The 15,239-nt window shown below is 44.2% G+C and overlaps 2 protein-coding genes and 1 long non-coding RNA gene across 5 annotated transcripts in view; 1 reads left to right on the top strand and 2 right to left on the bottom strand.

Annotated features, from left to right (window-relative positions):
• LOC137426686 (target of Myb1 membrane trafficking protein) overlaps nt 1-5,059 on the top strand; it is a 51,953-nt gene extending 46,894 nt beyond the window's left edge. For both annotated transcript variants that reach the window (XM_068115471.2, XM_068115470.2), the window contains one exon: nt 2,661-5,059. In XM_068115471.2, coding sequence (XP_067971572.2) covers nt 2,661-2,809 — 149 coding nt within the window. In that variant the 3' untranslated portion in view covers nt 2,810-5,059. The remainder of the gene's footprint in view (nt 1-2,660) is intronic.
• Nucleotides 5,060-8,225: 3,166 nt separating this feature from the next.
• The window catches only part of TGM1 (transglutaminase 1), a 71,226-nt gene continuing 64,212 nt past the window's right edge, over nt 8,226-15,239 (bottom strand). The window contains exons 14-16 of the mRNA XM_068115469.2: nt 11,345-11,505; nt 10,947-11,083; nt 8,226-8,804 (exon numbers count right to left, since the gene is read on the bottom strand). Of these exons, the coding sequence (XP_067971570.1) occupies nt 8,648-8,804; nt 10,947-11,083; nt 11,345-11,505 (455 nt within the window). The 3' untranslated portion in view covers nt 8,226-8,647. The remainder of the gene's footprint in view (nt 8,805-10,946; nt 11,084-11,344; nt 11,506-15,239) is intronic.
• LOC144892427 (uncharacterized) lies at nt 10,175-10,588 on the bottom strand. Of its 2 annotated transcripts, none has more exons than XR_013623626.1 (3): nt 10,443-10,496; nt 10,359-10,400; nt 10,175-10,232 (listed from the first exon to the last, which is right to left on the bottom strand). It is a non-coding gene; the product is annotated as an uncharacterized LOC144892427 (long non-coding RNA). The 2 variants fall into 2 exon arrangements; XR_013623627.1 differs by lacking the exon at nt 10,175-10,232 and adding an exon at nt 10,527-10,588 and having other exon boundaries at nt 10,353-10,400; nt 10,443-10,484.

The following is a 15,239-nucleotide window of genomic DNA, read 5'->3' on the forward strand; positions in this document are numbered from 1 at the left end:
AACTTATTACAAGCTCTCATTAAAATTTTCATCAAGTATGATGGCCTAAGATGTTCATGTTGTCATTTTAATTGTCCCTTTCCTTGCCTCATATTTCGGTATTTTGAGGTCGGTTTACATCGACTCAGCTGGTTTTGTTTCACATGGTCAACTAGTAAGTTTCCTCCAATCACAGAAGGGGCAAACAATATTGTGGATCTCCACTACTCAACCAGTCAGCTGGATAAGCTCAATGCGGTGTCAATGGGTCGAGTTCGGCAAATGAGATCGTTGAGGGGGGGGGAGGGAGGGGAAGTGAAAATGTGATGCGAGTAAAACAATTAGGGCATAATTATGCTGGTCACAGTATCTTGTGACGTACTGACCACAAATCTTGTGATTTACCATTTTGATCCCAAATGGCGACGTGCACCCAAACGTTTGTCGGATCTTATTAACATTTTGCGAAACGCATCCATGTTGGTTTTGAGGTTTGGTTTCTTTCTTTCCTCCCTGCACGTGCATCGTTGCTTGGGACAAAGGAAATATTTTGAACTATTTAATAAAATGCAAGATGTACCATGAAGGGAAATATCGTATTCCCGAATCCTGCCAGCAGGTTTAAACTGCGGTGTTTGAATGAAGAAATGAATAATCGCTTTAAGGCCATTTCCCCCGCTCGAGCGGGGGTTAGCCTTGTGGGTCCCATGACCTCGTGGTTCCCTTTTTGAGGCAATGTTTTTATGGCCGGATGCCCTTCCTGACGCCAATCGTAAGAGGCTTAGTCGCCTCTTACGATGCGCAGGGATACGGCCCGGTGTACCTATTCTAAATTGGGGTACACACCGGGATCGTTCATCCCAGCAAGCTGGTACTTGATTTGCCGACCTTGGAAGGATGACAGGCTGAGTCAACCCCCCTGGCGTTAATTCAGCGATCGACCGGGATTCAAACCCAGGATCCTAGGATCCCAAGCTGGCACCCTAACCACCAAGTCAAATGTACAAAATGATGAAAATTATTCTCAGACTGGCCACAAATTCATTACCTGTCATCAGCATTAAAGAATAATTACTTTATTTTATGTGTAAGTTACATATATATGGAGTAGGATATACAGTGCATTCAGAAAGTAGTCAGAGCCCTTCACTTGTTTCACATTTTGTGATGTTGCAGCCTTATGCTGAAATCGTTTAAATTCATTTTTTCCCTCATCAATCTACACTCGATACCCCATAATGACAAAGAGAAAACAGGATTTTAGAAAGTTTTGCAAATTTATAAAAAAGAAAAAACTGAAATATCACATTGACATAAGTATTCAGACCCTTTGCTATGACACTTGAAATTTAGCTCAGGTGCCCCCCATTTGTCTTGATCATCTGTGACATGTTTCTACACCTTGATTGGAGTCCACCTGTGGTAAATTCAATTGATTGGACATGATTTGGAAAGGCACACACCTGTCTATATAATGTCTCACAGCTGACAATGCATATCAGAGCAAAAACCAAGCCATGAGGTCGAAGGAACTGCCTGCAGAGCTCAGAGACAGGATTGTGTTGAGGCACAGATCTGGGGAAGCCTACAAAAAATTTCTGCTGCATTGAAGGTTCCCAAGAGCACAGTGGCCTCCATAATTCTTAAATGGAAGAAGTTTGGAACAACCAGGACTCTTCCTAGAGCTGGCCGCCCGGCCAAACTGAGCAATCGGGGGAGACGGGCCTTGGGAAGAGAGGTGAACAAGAACCCGATGGTCACTGGCTGAGCTCCAGAGATCCTGTGTGGAGATGGGAGAAACTTCCAGAAGGACAACCATCACTGCAACACTCCACCGATCTGGGCTTTTTGGCAGAGTGGCCAGACGGAAGCCAAACAGTTCAATCATGGCTTCATCAGACCACAGAATCTTTTTTCTCACAGTCTGAGAGTCCTTTAGGCGCTGCTTTGCAAACTCCAAGCGGGCTTTCATGTGTCTTTCACTGAGGAGAGGCTTCCGTCTGTCGTAAATGATCAAGAGCAATGGGAGGCACCTGAGCTAAATTTCAAGTGTCATAGCAAAGGGTCTGAATACTTATGTCAATGTGATATTTCAGTTTTTTCTTTTTAATAAATTTGCAAAACTTTCTAAAATCCTGTTTTCTCTTTGTCATTATGGGGTATCGAGTGAAGATTGATGAGGGAAAAAATGAATTTAAACGATTTCAGCACAAGGCTGCAACATAACAAAATGTGAAAAAAGCGAAGGGGTCTGAATACTTGCTGAATGCACTGTAAAATGCAAAATGCAAGTGCTGAAAAGCCCTTTAATCCACATATTCTTCACTCCTTTTGTCAGGTTGCTTCACATATTGAAATAGCAGTATGTTTTTATTTGATACTTGATACAGTCTGTACATTTTCAAGTCTACAAGATGAATATATCTCGGTGATTTTACCATGTGAAAAAAAATGGCAGCCATCATGGAACGTCTCTGGGACAATGTGACTAACCAGTTCATATTACTGCCAATGTTTGTCGCTGAAGGCGGCGTCAATGCTCGCAAAGTCATTTTACTGAGCGTGAGGGTGGATGAGGCGGTGTTTCTGTTCTTTAATTCGCAATGTTGCAGACACGGATAACCTTGGCTTCATTTGTTTTCCAAACCACTGCCTTTAACCGTGTCTTCCACATCCTCCAGCACTCCAAGCTTTCCTGTCAGGGCGACAAGGTGACGCCGAGCAGTTACCCGACCTTCCAACACCACCTACGTCCAGGCCTTCCATACCAACCGCCGTGCGGGCTCGCCGCAAGGCCGAATCGGCCGACGAGTCTCTGTTTGCTCTTTGACGACCCGTTCCTCAGCCGTACTTCTCCTTCGCCTCCACCGACCGGTCCTTTGTTGCACGTTTCTTGGCACGAACATGATGCGACGTCTCCTCTTACTCGATGCGCAGTCCGAACAGGCTCGAGCGTGTGGCGGCCGAACAGACGTGCCATTTCCGGTATGACCTCACAGGTTTTGTGGCTTAGCGACCTGGTACCGTTCGTTGTGCATCAACGAAGGAATATTCTAATTAAGACTACCATCCCACACTTGTTCAAAGACACTGTAAAGACCCGATCTCTTGCAAGTCTCAAACCTTTTCCTGTAGCCATGTTCTTGCGACGTAATGGAAGGCCCCTCTCGGTAGTGACGTCAATGGCCGTATTTGCATCCATATTTGTATTAAGGTCTCGTTATTGATCGGTTAATTGCAGTCGGAGTAAATTGAAAAGCACTCTTGTATGCCCAGGTCGTCGTGGGTTTTGATTTTTGATTTTTACCGCCGAGTATTGTTACGAAGATGTGCACAAGGTACGTTTGAGGCACAATGCTGGAGACGGTCATCAGTCGTTCATTAATTAGTCTCATTACGGTGATGTTGAAAACCTTTGGTTTTATTTCAGAGCAAAACTCGAATACAGGTGAACAGATTTTCGGTTTGTGGTTGGTGCCCACCTTAGCCCGTCCACCAGTTTACACGTGCACAAAGGGTGACGCACAACATGCAGCGAGTGTGTGCGCGCTTCAGGTATCGCTAGCCATTAAAGACTTGATGAACTAGAACCCTTCATTTTACTCTTTGAATAGCAGAGCCAGGTGTTGTTCATTCCGACGTTGGACGGGGAGGAGGCCGCTCGCTTAGATATTGTCGCAAACGTAATACATCCTCATTTCAGACAAAGTATCTCTGTCTCTGCACACAGGTGAGCTAGCACAAAAGGTATAGGAGGCTTTGCTGCACTCGACTCATTTATATGCATGCACCGACTGGGCTGACTGGAAACGTTGACCTTTTATTCCAATCAGGAGATCGCTCCAACATTTCTAGGTTCTGATTGGAGGAAACCCCTCCACATGCTGTCAGTCAGTCCAGTCAAGCGTTGCAGCCGTTTGGATTTAAACCTCCAGGTTTTGATTCGGTTTGGAGAGGGTTTAAGGCACTCTCTTTATGGCTTTAAATTTTACTCTGCCGATTGATTTAATATTGTGGTGTGTGTACTTTTACATGTATGTTGATAGATTCGTTCATGTGACTGCTGCGTTTTCCACTCAAGAGGTAGGCCTCCAACCGATGGTGTGTTTGTGGTCTGTGATGATTATTTCCAAACGGGGATTCCATGATTGGGGGTTTATGTTCATTTTTGGTCTTCATATCAATGTACATCCTAATTGGTTGATTTTCCTTTATATATATATATATATATATATATCTCTTCTGTCGTCATTAACTTGACCAAAGGCAAACACAGTTTATGGACAAAACTGTTTCCTTTTGCCATAACCTTTTCCCATGGATGCTTACCGTAAGAGTTTTCTCCCTCGTATTTGTCTGTCAATCGCTTTGTTCTAATTTGATGAAATCGTCAGAAGTTCTCAGTTATTCGGAACTTCCACGGTCGACGCAATCCCAATGCATTGCTTTCATTTTCTGAGTTTGTGGGTTGTTTGCCTGTCGTGGGATTTTTTTAAAGGATGGCTGCTTCGAGGACTCGAACACGTGACTTGATGAGTGGTATGGAGAGTCTTCCGTCTCGAGTGGTATCGAGCATGGTACCCAATGGCCGTGCTTGCGATATGTCGAGTACCTGATATCCTTCCTTCTGAAGCTGCACAAGTATTTTATCTGTTTGTTCATCGTCATCCAAGTAAACCGCCGAGTAACTGAGCCTGGACTCAAACCGGCTCCGATTGGTTGAAAGAGGAATCGGTTCTTACGGTCGTTTTTTTTTTTTTTTTTTTTTTTTTTTTTTTTGTATACATTTGATTGTGCATCATCGATCTCCTGACTCGTGTTGCTTCATACTCTGGCTGTCGTCGGTTGAGAGCAATCTATAAGAGCGACTCGTTTACTTGTCTTGTAAACGGGTATTTAAAACGGGTCGGACTAACGGGGAATGCAGATCGAAGGTAGCCCGGTGGGTTCGGTGGTTGGGAATGAAAACACGTGACCAAGAAGGCCGCTCGTGGACGATGAGTTATACAATCTGTGCGTCTACCTGAAGATGATAATTGCTGTCTGTCTGCTGTGTACTCGATTAAACACGACCAGTCAATGTGCTGATTGATTTCTTTGCTCAAAACAACAAAATTGTGTGGTGCACATTCGGATCATATTTACAAATTCCTATCGACTCATGATAAATGATTACATAGTCACCAAAAGGCCTACGTGACAACAACCCGCCTTCCTACACCTCCCTATTACCCATTCCCCACCCTCTAACCCCCTTTCCCCTTCCTACTCCACCTTCCCAATCCCTCAGACCCCATATATCCAAAACCCCATATATATCAAACACATTGTGATTTTAATTGTCCCTTTCCTTTTTTCTTTTTTTTTCTGTCCGTTTTTTTTTTTTTGTCATGTTAGCTCTTACACGAACCTCGATGTTGTATACAAAAATAAATAAATATCCCATATATCCAAAACCCCATATATCCAAAACCCCATATATATCAAACCCATTGTGATTTTAATTGTCCCTTTTTTTCTGTCCGTTTTTTTTTTTTTGTGATTGATGTTAGCTCTTACATGAGCCTCGATTTTGTACACAAAAAAACCCCCCCCCCATATATCCAAAACCCCATGTACATCAAACCCATTGTGATTTTAATTGTCCCTTTTTTGCTGTCCGTTTTTTTTTTGTGATTGATGTTAGCTCTTACATGATCCTCGATTTTGTACACAAAAAAAAACCCCACATATATCCAAAACCCCATGTACATCAAACCCATTGTGATTTTAATTGTCCCTTTTTTTTTTTTCTGTCTTTTTTACCTTCGCAAAAGCGGAAGGTTATGTTTTGATCGCTGTGTATTTATTTGTATGTCTGTGTGTGTGTATGTTAATCGCATAACTCAAAAAGTATTCAACCGAATTGCATGAAATTTGGTGGGATGATTGGTTATTATACGGGACACATTTGATTAGATTTTGGGAAACAGATTTGCTCAAATTCTGACTATTTTTAACTCGATCGTATTTCACTCAAAGTTATGAGCGACTGAAGAAGAAGATGTCCATCCAGGACGTCATCACTATAACGCGATCTCCCGCGATCATTTCAACCTCAAAAAAAATTATAATTGCAGATTTGACAATAGATGAGGCATATTAACAAACGAATGAAACAGATTTGCTCAAATTCTGACTATTTTTAACTCGATCGTATTTCACTCAAAGTTATGCGCGACTGAAGAAGAAGATGTCCATCCAGGACGTCATCACTATAACGCGATCTCCCGCGATCATTTCAACCTCAAAAAAAATTATAATTGCAGATTTGTCAAGAGATGAGGCATATTAACAAACGAATGAAACAGATTTGCTCAAATTCTGACTATTTTTAACTCGATCGTATTTCACTCAAAGTTATGAGCGACTGAAGAAGAAGATGTCCATCCAGGACGTCATCACTATAACGCGATCTCCCGCGATCATTTCAACCTCAAAAAAAATTATAATTGCAGATTTGACAATAGATGAGGCATATTAACAAACGAATGAAACAGATTTGCTCAAATTCTGACTATTTTTAACTCGATCGTATTTCACTCAAAGTTATGAGCGACTGAAGAAGAGGATGTCCATCCAAGACGTCATCACTATAACGCGATCTCCCGCAATCATTTCAACCTCAAATGAAATTCAAATTGCAGATTTGTCAATCGGGGAGGCATATTAACAGACGAATGAAACAGATTTGCTCAAATTCTGATTTTTAAAAATCGATCGCATTTCACATAAAGTTTCACATCGCATACACTCCCATGCCAAGTACAGAACAGTAGCTGCGGCGAAGGTATGCGCTCTACCGAGTGCCCGGATTCTAGTTTGTGATTGATGTTGGCTCTTACACAAACCTCGATCTTGTATACAAAAAAAACAAAAAACCTATATATCCAAAACCCCATATATCCAAAACCCCATATATCCAAATCAAACCCATTGTGATTTTAATTGTCCCTTTCCCTTTTTTTTTTTCCTGTCTTTTTTTGTGATTGATGTTGGCTCTTACACAAACCTCGATCTTGTATACAAAAAAAAAAAAAAAAACCTATATATCCAAAACCCCATATATCCAAAACCCCATGTATATCAAACCCATTGTGATTTTAGTTGTCCCTTTCCTTTTTTTTTTTTTTTTTCTGTCTTTTTTTTGTGATTGATGTTGGCTCTTACACAAACCTCGATCTTGTATACAAAAAAAACAAAAAACCTATATATCCAAAACCCCATATATCCAAAACCCCATGTATATCAAACCCATTGTGATTTTAATTGTCCCTTTCCTTTTTCTTTTTTTTTTCTGTCTTTTTTTTGTGATTGATGTTGGCTCTTACACAAACCTCGATCTTGTATACAAAAAAAACAAAAAACCTATATATCCAAAACCCCATATATCCAAAACCCCATGTATATCAAACCCATTGTGATTTTAATTGTCCCTTTCCTTTTTTTTTTTTTTTTTCTGTCTTTTTTTTGTGATTGATGTTGGCTCTTACACAAACCTCGATCTTGTATACAAAAAAAACAAAAAACCTATATATCCAAAACCCCATATATCCAAAACCCCATGTATATCAAACCCATTGTGATTTTAATTGTCCCTTTCCTTTTTCTTTTTTTTTTCTGTCTTTTTTTTGTGATTGATGTTGGCTCTTACACAAACCTCGATCTTGTATACAAAAAAAACAAAAAACCTATATATCCAAAACCCCATATATCCAAAACCCCATGTATATCAAACCCATTGTGATTTTAATTGTCCCTTTCCTTTTTTTTTTCTTTTTTTTTATGTCTTATTTTTTGTGATTGATGTTGGCTCTTACACAAACCTCGATCTTGTATACAAAAAAAACAAAAAACCTATATATCCAAAACCCCATATATCCAAAACCCCATGTATATCAAACCCATTGTGATTTTAATTGTCCCTTTCCTTTTTTTTTTTTTTTTTTTTATGTCTTATTTTTTGTGATTGATGTTGGCTCTTACACAAACCTCGACCTTGTATACAAAAAAAACAAAAAACCTATATATCCAAAACCCCATATATCCAAAACCTTAAGATCCCCCTCGTAAACCCCCTCCCCTACCCCAATCCCTCCCCCCTATCTCCTCCCCCTTATGTTTGAATGTTCATTTGAAAGCCATGCATGGTTTTGAAAATCGGGAGTGCGTATTCCATTTGAATTAAACATTAAACGATCCGTGAATACAATTCAAATATTTATTAACACTTCGCACCTGCACATGGATCAAAAATATGGAATACAAAATTATCCATCCATTTTAGCATCAGTAAACAGCCAAATGGATTACACTTGAGCAGGTAACTTACCTTTCCCTGAACCTAGTGTTGATGCAGTTTATTATTGAAATAAAGAAATTAGCTTGAGGCCTAAACCAATATAAAGTAGAACGATAGAAAAGAAAAAAAATCTCATTTACTAAAAATTTAACACTTTTGGAATTATTCTTCCCCTCATTCATCATTCAATTTCTTTCCTCCCTTTCATTCCCCTGATCCAAATCGATGTACCGTTTCACGAGATGTTGAATCAGGAAACACATTAGGGATTCTTCAGCTCAAACCATCAGCGCCACGATTCCACTGTATTTTATTCTGAATCCATTTTTACACTCCATTGGTGCTTTCAATGACCTCGACCTCTGCCTCCCCATGAACCTGCGTTAGCTGTGTACAGCTCAAGCTGCCGATGAGCTTCCGTAGGCCCGGCCGTACCGGTTTGAACGTTTCTCTCCATTGGAGCTTCTCTCCCGGGCCGACATTCCTGGTACACACACACACACACACACGATGAATCTTATTGGAATGGCACTGCCTTCTCATTGCATCACCACATGTTTCATGGGTGTCATGTAACACAAACCAAGTAGTGGAGACGTGCCAAAATGGCATCTGCAATCCTCGTCCGAGCACTAAGGTCATGATGCTGGGATCCGAGGTAAAAATCCGATTATTGTTTGTTGATTGAAAACTTGTCCTTGTCCCTTGTAATATATATCTCACGGTGTCCTTATCTTCATGAAGGACACCGTCGGATTTTTAAGGTCCAATATTGAATGCTGGAAGACGGGACGCCCGTTTAACGTCCATCCGAGAGGGACGGCACACACATTGATGGGATAACAGTGTATAGCTGGGTCGGGATTCAAACCCAGACCAGACAACTTCGAGTGTGTGTACCTCCAAGGCCATCCTTCCAGCCCCAAACTCCTCTATTAGCTTTAGATAACTGTGGTGAAGAAAACAATTTTTATATCCAACCAACTTGTTGGTCCGTATGCAGTCTCTGGATGCTGGTTGCATCATTTTCTGGGAGTGCGGCTGTGCCGCTAATGCATTGCCCCTTTTACCTGTAAGCTGGTACTCATTTTTGCCGACCTCAGAAGGATGACAGGCTGAGTCAACCCACCTGGTGTTAATTCAACGATCGACTGAGATTCAAACTCAGGATCCTAGGATCCCAAGCGTGCACCCTAACCTTCGAACTCAAGATCCTAGGATCCCAAGCTGGCACCCTAACCTTCGAACCCAGGATCCTAGGATCCCAAGCTGGCACCCTAACCTTCGAACCCAGGATCCTAGGATCCCAAGCTGGCACCCTAACCTTCGAACCCAGGATCCTAGGATCCCAAGCTGGCACCCTAACCTTCGAACCCAGGATCCTAGGATCCCAAGCTGGCACCCTAACCTTCGAACCCAGGATCCTAGGATCCCAAGCTGGCACCTTAACCTTCGAACTCAGGATCCTAGGATCCCAAGCATGCACCCTAACCTTCAAACCCAGGATCCTAGGATCCCAAGCCTGCACCCTAACCTTCGAACTCAGGATCCTAGGATCCCAAGCGTGCACCTTAACCTTCGAACTCAGGATCCTAGGATCCCAAGCGTGCACCTTAACCTTCAAACCCAGGATCCTAGGATCCCAAGCTGGCACCTTAACCTTCGAACTCAGGATCCTAGGATCCCAAGCGTGCACCTTAACCTTCAAACCCAGGATCCTAGGATCCCAAGCTGGCACCCTAACCTTCGAACCCAGGATCCTAGGATCCCAAGCGTTTACCCTAACCTTCGAATCCAGGATCCTAGGATCCCAAGCGTGCACCCTAACCTTCGAACCCAGGATCCTAGGATCCCAAGCCGGCACCCTAACCTTCGAACTCAGGATCCTAGGATCCCAAGCTGGCACCCTAACCTTCAAACTCAGGATCCTAGGATCCCAAGCGTGCATCCTAACCTTCAAACTCAGGATCCTAGGATCCCAAGCATGCACCCTAACCTTCGAACCCAGGATCCTAGGATCCCAAGCGTGCAGCCTAACCTTCTAACCCAGGATCCTAGGATCCCAAGCTGGCACCCTAACCTTCGAACTCAGGATCCTAGGATCCCAAGCTGGCACCCTAACCTTCGAACCCAGGATCCTAGGATCCCAAGCGTTTACCCTAACCTTCGAACCCAGGATCCTAGGATCCCAAGCGTGCACCCTAACCTTCGAACTCAGGATCCTAGGATCCCAAGCTGGCACCCTAACCTTCAAACTCAGGATCCTAGGATCCCAAGCGTGCATCCTAACCTTCAAACTCAGGATCCTAGGATCCCAAGCCGGCACCTTAACCTTCGAACTCAGGATCTTAGGATCCCAAGCCAGCACCCTAACCGCTAAGCCAACACCAGGCTTTTCACATTTCAATAGTAGATAATTAATAGACGTACTGTACTCATGTTCCAATAATATAATTAATAGCCTGAATACTAAGGTCTTAGATCTTAAGCCAGCCAATTTAACCATTAAGCCAACACCAAGCTTTCCAACCAACTCACATGGGGATAGAGAAGGACCCTCATGATCGGAATGCCAAGAAGAAATAGAGAAAGGTGAAGAAGAGTCCATGAGATGGTGTTCACTCACCCTATCTTGGCAAGTCGCTCGCTGTGGAGACCTGGCCCTTCGATCCTCAGCTCAACGGCTTGGAGAGTCCTCGGTAGTGGGTTGGTGAACTCGATCACAGCCTCCACTTCCTTGCCCACTTCAGTACTCCTCGTACACTGTGGGAAGTTGCAGAGCGGACGAGGATTCATTAAAGGAGTCTGAAGATTTAAAAAATCTCGATTCGAGCATCTCATGGACACAAATGTGAATCCGTGAGAACTGTTTTTCTGCAATAGTTTGTTTCAGGTGGAGGAAGGAAGAGGAAAATGCAAGAGGAATCATTTGGTTTAAGAGGAATGCAGAACACTACTGAACTATTGGTAGTTTGTGTGCCAAGGTTCGAAAATTCCACGAACGCGACACCGCACCGGTCTCACCGAGATGTGAAGCCTGGGCACACACAGTCGGAATGAATGATGGCAGGCAATGGGCTGCTTGGTCTCGACCACGCGGCCCGTCACGTAGCACAGCAGGCCACACTGCTCCTTGAGTAAATCCAAGTATTCCGAGCGGTTCAGCTGCAGATCGACTGTGTGCTCTATACACGAGAGGAGGGACAACATCATCGGCATCATTTCCACACCATAATGGATCAATACTCAATCGACTTGAGGTACACCATCATCGGCATCATTTCCACACCATAATGGATCAATTCTCAATCGACTTGAGGAGGTACACCATTATTGGCATCATTTCCACACCATAATGGATCAATTCTCAATCGACTTGAGGAGGTACACTATCATCGGCATCATTTCCACACCATAATGGATCAATTCTCAATAGACTTGAGGAGGTACACCATCATCGTCATCATTTCCACACCATAATGGATCAATTCTCAATCGACTTGAGGAGGTACACCATCATCGGCGTCATTTCCACACCATAATGGATCAATTCTCAATCGACTTGAGGAGGTACACCATCAACGTCATCATTTCCACACCATAATGGATCAATTCTCAATCGACTTGAGGAGGTACACCATCATCGGCATCATTTCCACACCATAATGGATCAATTATCTTGATCCACCGTTTGCCCTTCACGTGACTCATGGTGGTCCCTCTCGGCTCTCCCCCCGTTGGTATTTTTGTGCACATAAGATTGTTCACGGTTCTGTTTAAATATTATTTAAATATGTATAACCTTTCCCCTTCAGTGTTTTACTCAGTGGTATTTTACAACACGCTGTTTTTCTTCCTATTTAAAAGGCTTTTCTCAATTTCCTCTCCAACTCATTCCACCTCAAAAAAAAGAAATTCAATATCTTATACGTCTCCCTCACTACATGGTCTAAATTCACATTCATTCCATCCCTCCTCCATCATTCTGAACCGGATTGCTAACTTGAAAATCACAACAAACCCAATTTGTTTACAATGTTCGTCTCATTAATCATCCACTTTCTAAACTCCCCTCTTGCCCCTCCCATCCAAATCCCTCCCCTTGCACCTACACTGCTAAACTCCCCCCTTGCCCCGCCACTCTTAAACTCCCCCCCTGCCCCTCCACTCCTGAACTCCCCCCTTGCCCTTCCACTCCTGAACTCCCCCCTTGCCCTTCCCCTCCTAAACTCCCCCCTCACTCCTCCCCTTCAAAACTCCCCCCCAACCCCTCCCATTCAAATCTCCCCCCATACCATTCCTCTCCAATTCTCCCTCCTCCCCCCTCCTCCTCAAAGCTGCCTCCTCCCCACTTCGTCTCCCTTCTATCTCATACCTCCACCCCCCCCAACCTTCTTCTTTCCTCTGCCCCCCCTCAAACAACCCCTCACTGTGCCTCATCCCTTCACCTTCAAACCTTTCATCCTCCTCATCCTTCCCTTTCTTGGAACTCTTCTGCAATCGCTGACACACTAACAACTGCTCTCCCGACCTCCCCCTCTCATCCTTCATCTTACCCTACTCCTCCCCTCCCCTGTCCTGTACCCGATGCTCCCCCTCTCTCTTCATTAACGGTATGGACCTCAAACATCCGGGGCTTTCGCTCAAACCTGACTGATCTCTCCATACAGGTTGCTTCTGACAATCCAGACTTGATCTGCTTAACAGAGACTTTCCTCCTTCAAGATGTCTCTGATTCCTTAATATCTCTTCCTGGTTACTCCCTCCTCCGGTATGATAGACCTGAGCCTCGGCCTGGTGGTGGGGTGGCTATCTTTATCAAAAACTCTCTTCCTCACTCTCCTTGCACTGCCCTCTCTCCTCCTCACCCCCAGGAGTACCTCCGGCTACGGCTTCCTCTCCGCTCCCACCTTTTGTTCATATGTGTTCTGTACCGTCCCCCAAACAGTGATGACTCCATCTACATTTCACTGTCTGACAACATGGACCAACTTCTATCCACTCATCCCAACTCTCTCTTCCTCATATGTGGTGACTTCAATTGTCATCATGCCACCTGGTTGGGTGTGGGGTCCTCTTTCACCAGTCATGGCACCTCAGCAAAGGACTTCTGTGTCTCACTGGGATTGACACAATCTGTCAATTTCCCGACCTCAGCTTTTTCTTTTCTTTTCTCAGCTCAGCTTTCAGACTTTTCTCAGCCAATGGAGTATCTTCTCTTCTAGACTTGGTTATGACTAACTTCCCTGCTAATGTCTGCTGCTCTTCTTCTGCTCCAATCGGTTCTTCTGATCATGTGCTTGTCAAAGTGGACATCTCTCTGGCCATTCTCAGAGAGCCTCCTCAGCGTCGACGAGTCTGGCATTTCACTCAGGCCGACTGGGACGGTCTTCAAGCAGCCATCAATCGTCTGGATTGGTCTCCCATCTCCACTGCCTCTGACATCAATTCTTCCTGGGAATTCTTCCAAAGCAAACTGATCTCTCTCATGCACAGATTTATCCCATCTCGCCTTCAGTTGTCTTACCCTTCCTCCCGTCCATGGTACACTGAGTCTTGTGGTGAGGCAGTTGCCCTGAAACAACTTGCCTTTGCCTCTTGGAAGGCTAATCCAACTGAAGGAAATCTCAGTTCCTTCCACCAAGCTCGGAACAAGTGTGTGTCTACCCTCAGGAGTGCCAGGAAGCACTATCTCTCCTCACTCAAGAATGAACTCTCAAACCTGTCTCCTTCCTCCAAATCCTGGTGGCGTCTGGTCAAATCCGTTTCTGGTGTTTGTTCCCCCTCCATCCCCTCCCTTACCTCAAATGGCCACACAGTTGACATCGCACGTGACAAAGCCGAATGCCTCAACTCTGTGTTTGCCTCAAAATCCTTAGTCCCAAACCCATCTCTCTCTGTTCCCACCTTTCCCAGTCGAACCAAACTGCTCCTGGACTCTGTGACCTTCTCTCCTGACAATCTCTGTTCTTTTCACCCTATCTTTTGCTCAAGGTCATCTGCCAGCATCCTGGAAATCAGCAAACATTACCGCTTTACACAAAAAAGGTGCAAAAACAGATCCTTGCAACTACAGACCAATCAGTCTGCTCCCAATTATCAGCAAAGTCATGGAATCCATCATTGCTTCGGATATGAAATCTTTCCTCTTCTCCAATGGCTTGATCTCTGATCATCAATTTGGTTTCAGACCAGGTCACTCTACTCTGGACATGCTGCTTCTGCTGTCTCAACAATGGATGGAGGTCCTCAATGCCAAACAGGAAATCAGAGCTGTCTCCCTTGACATATCACGTGCCTTCGATACGGTCTGGCACCCAGCTCTGCTCACCAAACTCTCCTCCTATGGTATCCATGGAAATCTCCATGCATGGCTTGCGGACTTCCTCTCTGGTCGTAGTCAACGTGTGGCCCTGAATGGATTTCTCTCATCTCCCCTTCCCGTTCAGGCTGGAGTTCCCCAAGGCAGTGTGCTGGGCCCTGTGCTTTTTCTGGTCTTTATCAATGATCTCTCCGACTCTCTGGAAAATCCTCTGTATCTCTTTGCTGATGACTCCACTCTCTGCCGCTCCATTCCTCTTCCCTCAGATCGGCAGTCTGCAGCCTCCTCACTCTCTGAAGACCTGGACAAAATCACAGACTGGTCAAACATGTGGAACATGTCTTTCAATCCTGACAAATCTCACACTCTTACTATGTCTCTCCGAAAAGATCGACTGGACAACCCTCCCATCTACTTTCTCAACAATCCTCTCCAAGAAGTTCTGTCGCTCAAGCTTTTGGGTCTCACCATCTACCATGATCTTTCTTGGGAAAACCACATTTCCAAGCTGGCCTCCAAAGCCAGTCGCCGACTGGGCATCCTCCGTCGTGCGAAGTCCTTCCTAGGCACACCTGAGCTCCTCACCACATACAAGGC

Source organism: Myxine glutinosa, chromosome 5 (assembly GCF_964187855.1).
Source record: "Myxine glutinosa chromosome 5, kmMyxGlut1.1, whole genome shotgun sequence".
Taxonomy (NCBI): Eukaryota; Metazoa; Chordata; class Myxini; order Myxiniformes; family Myxinidae; genus Myxine; species Myxine glutinosa.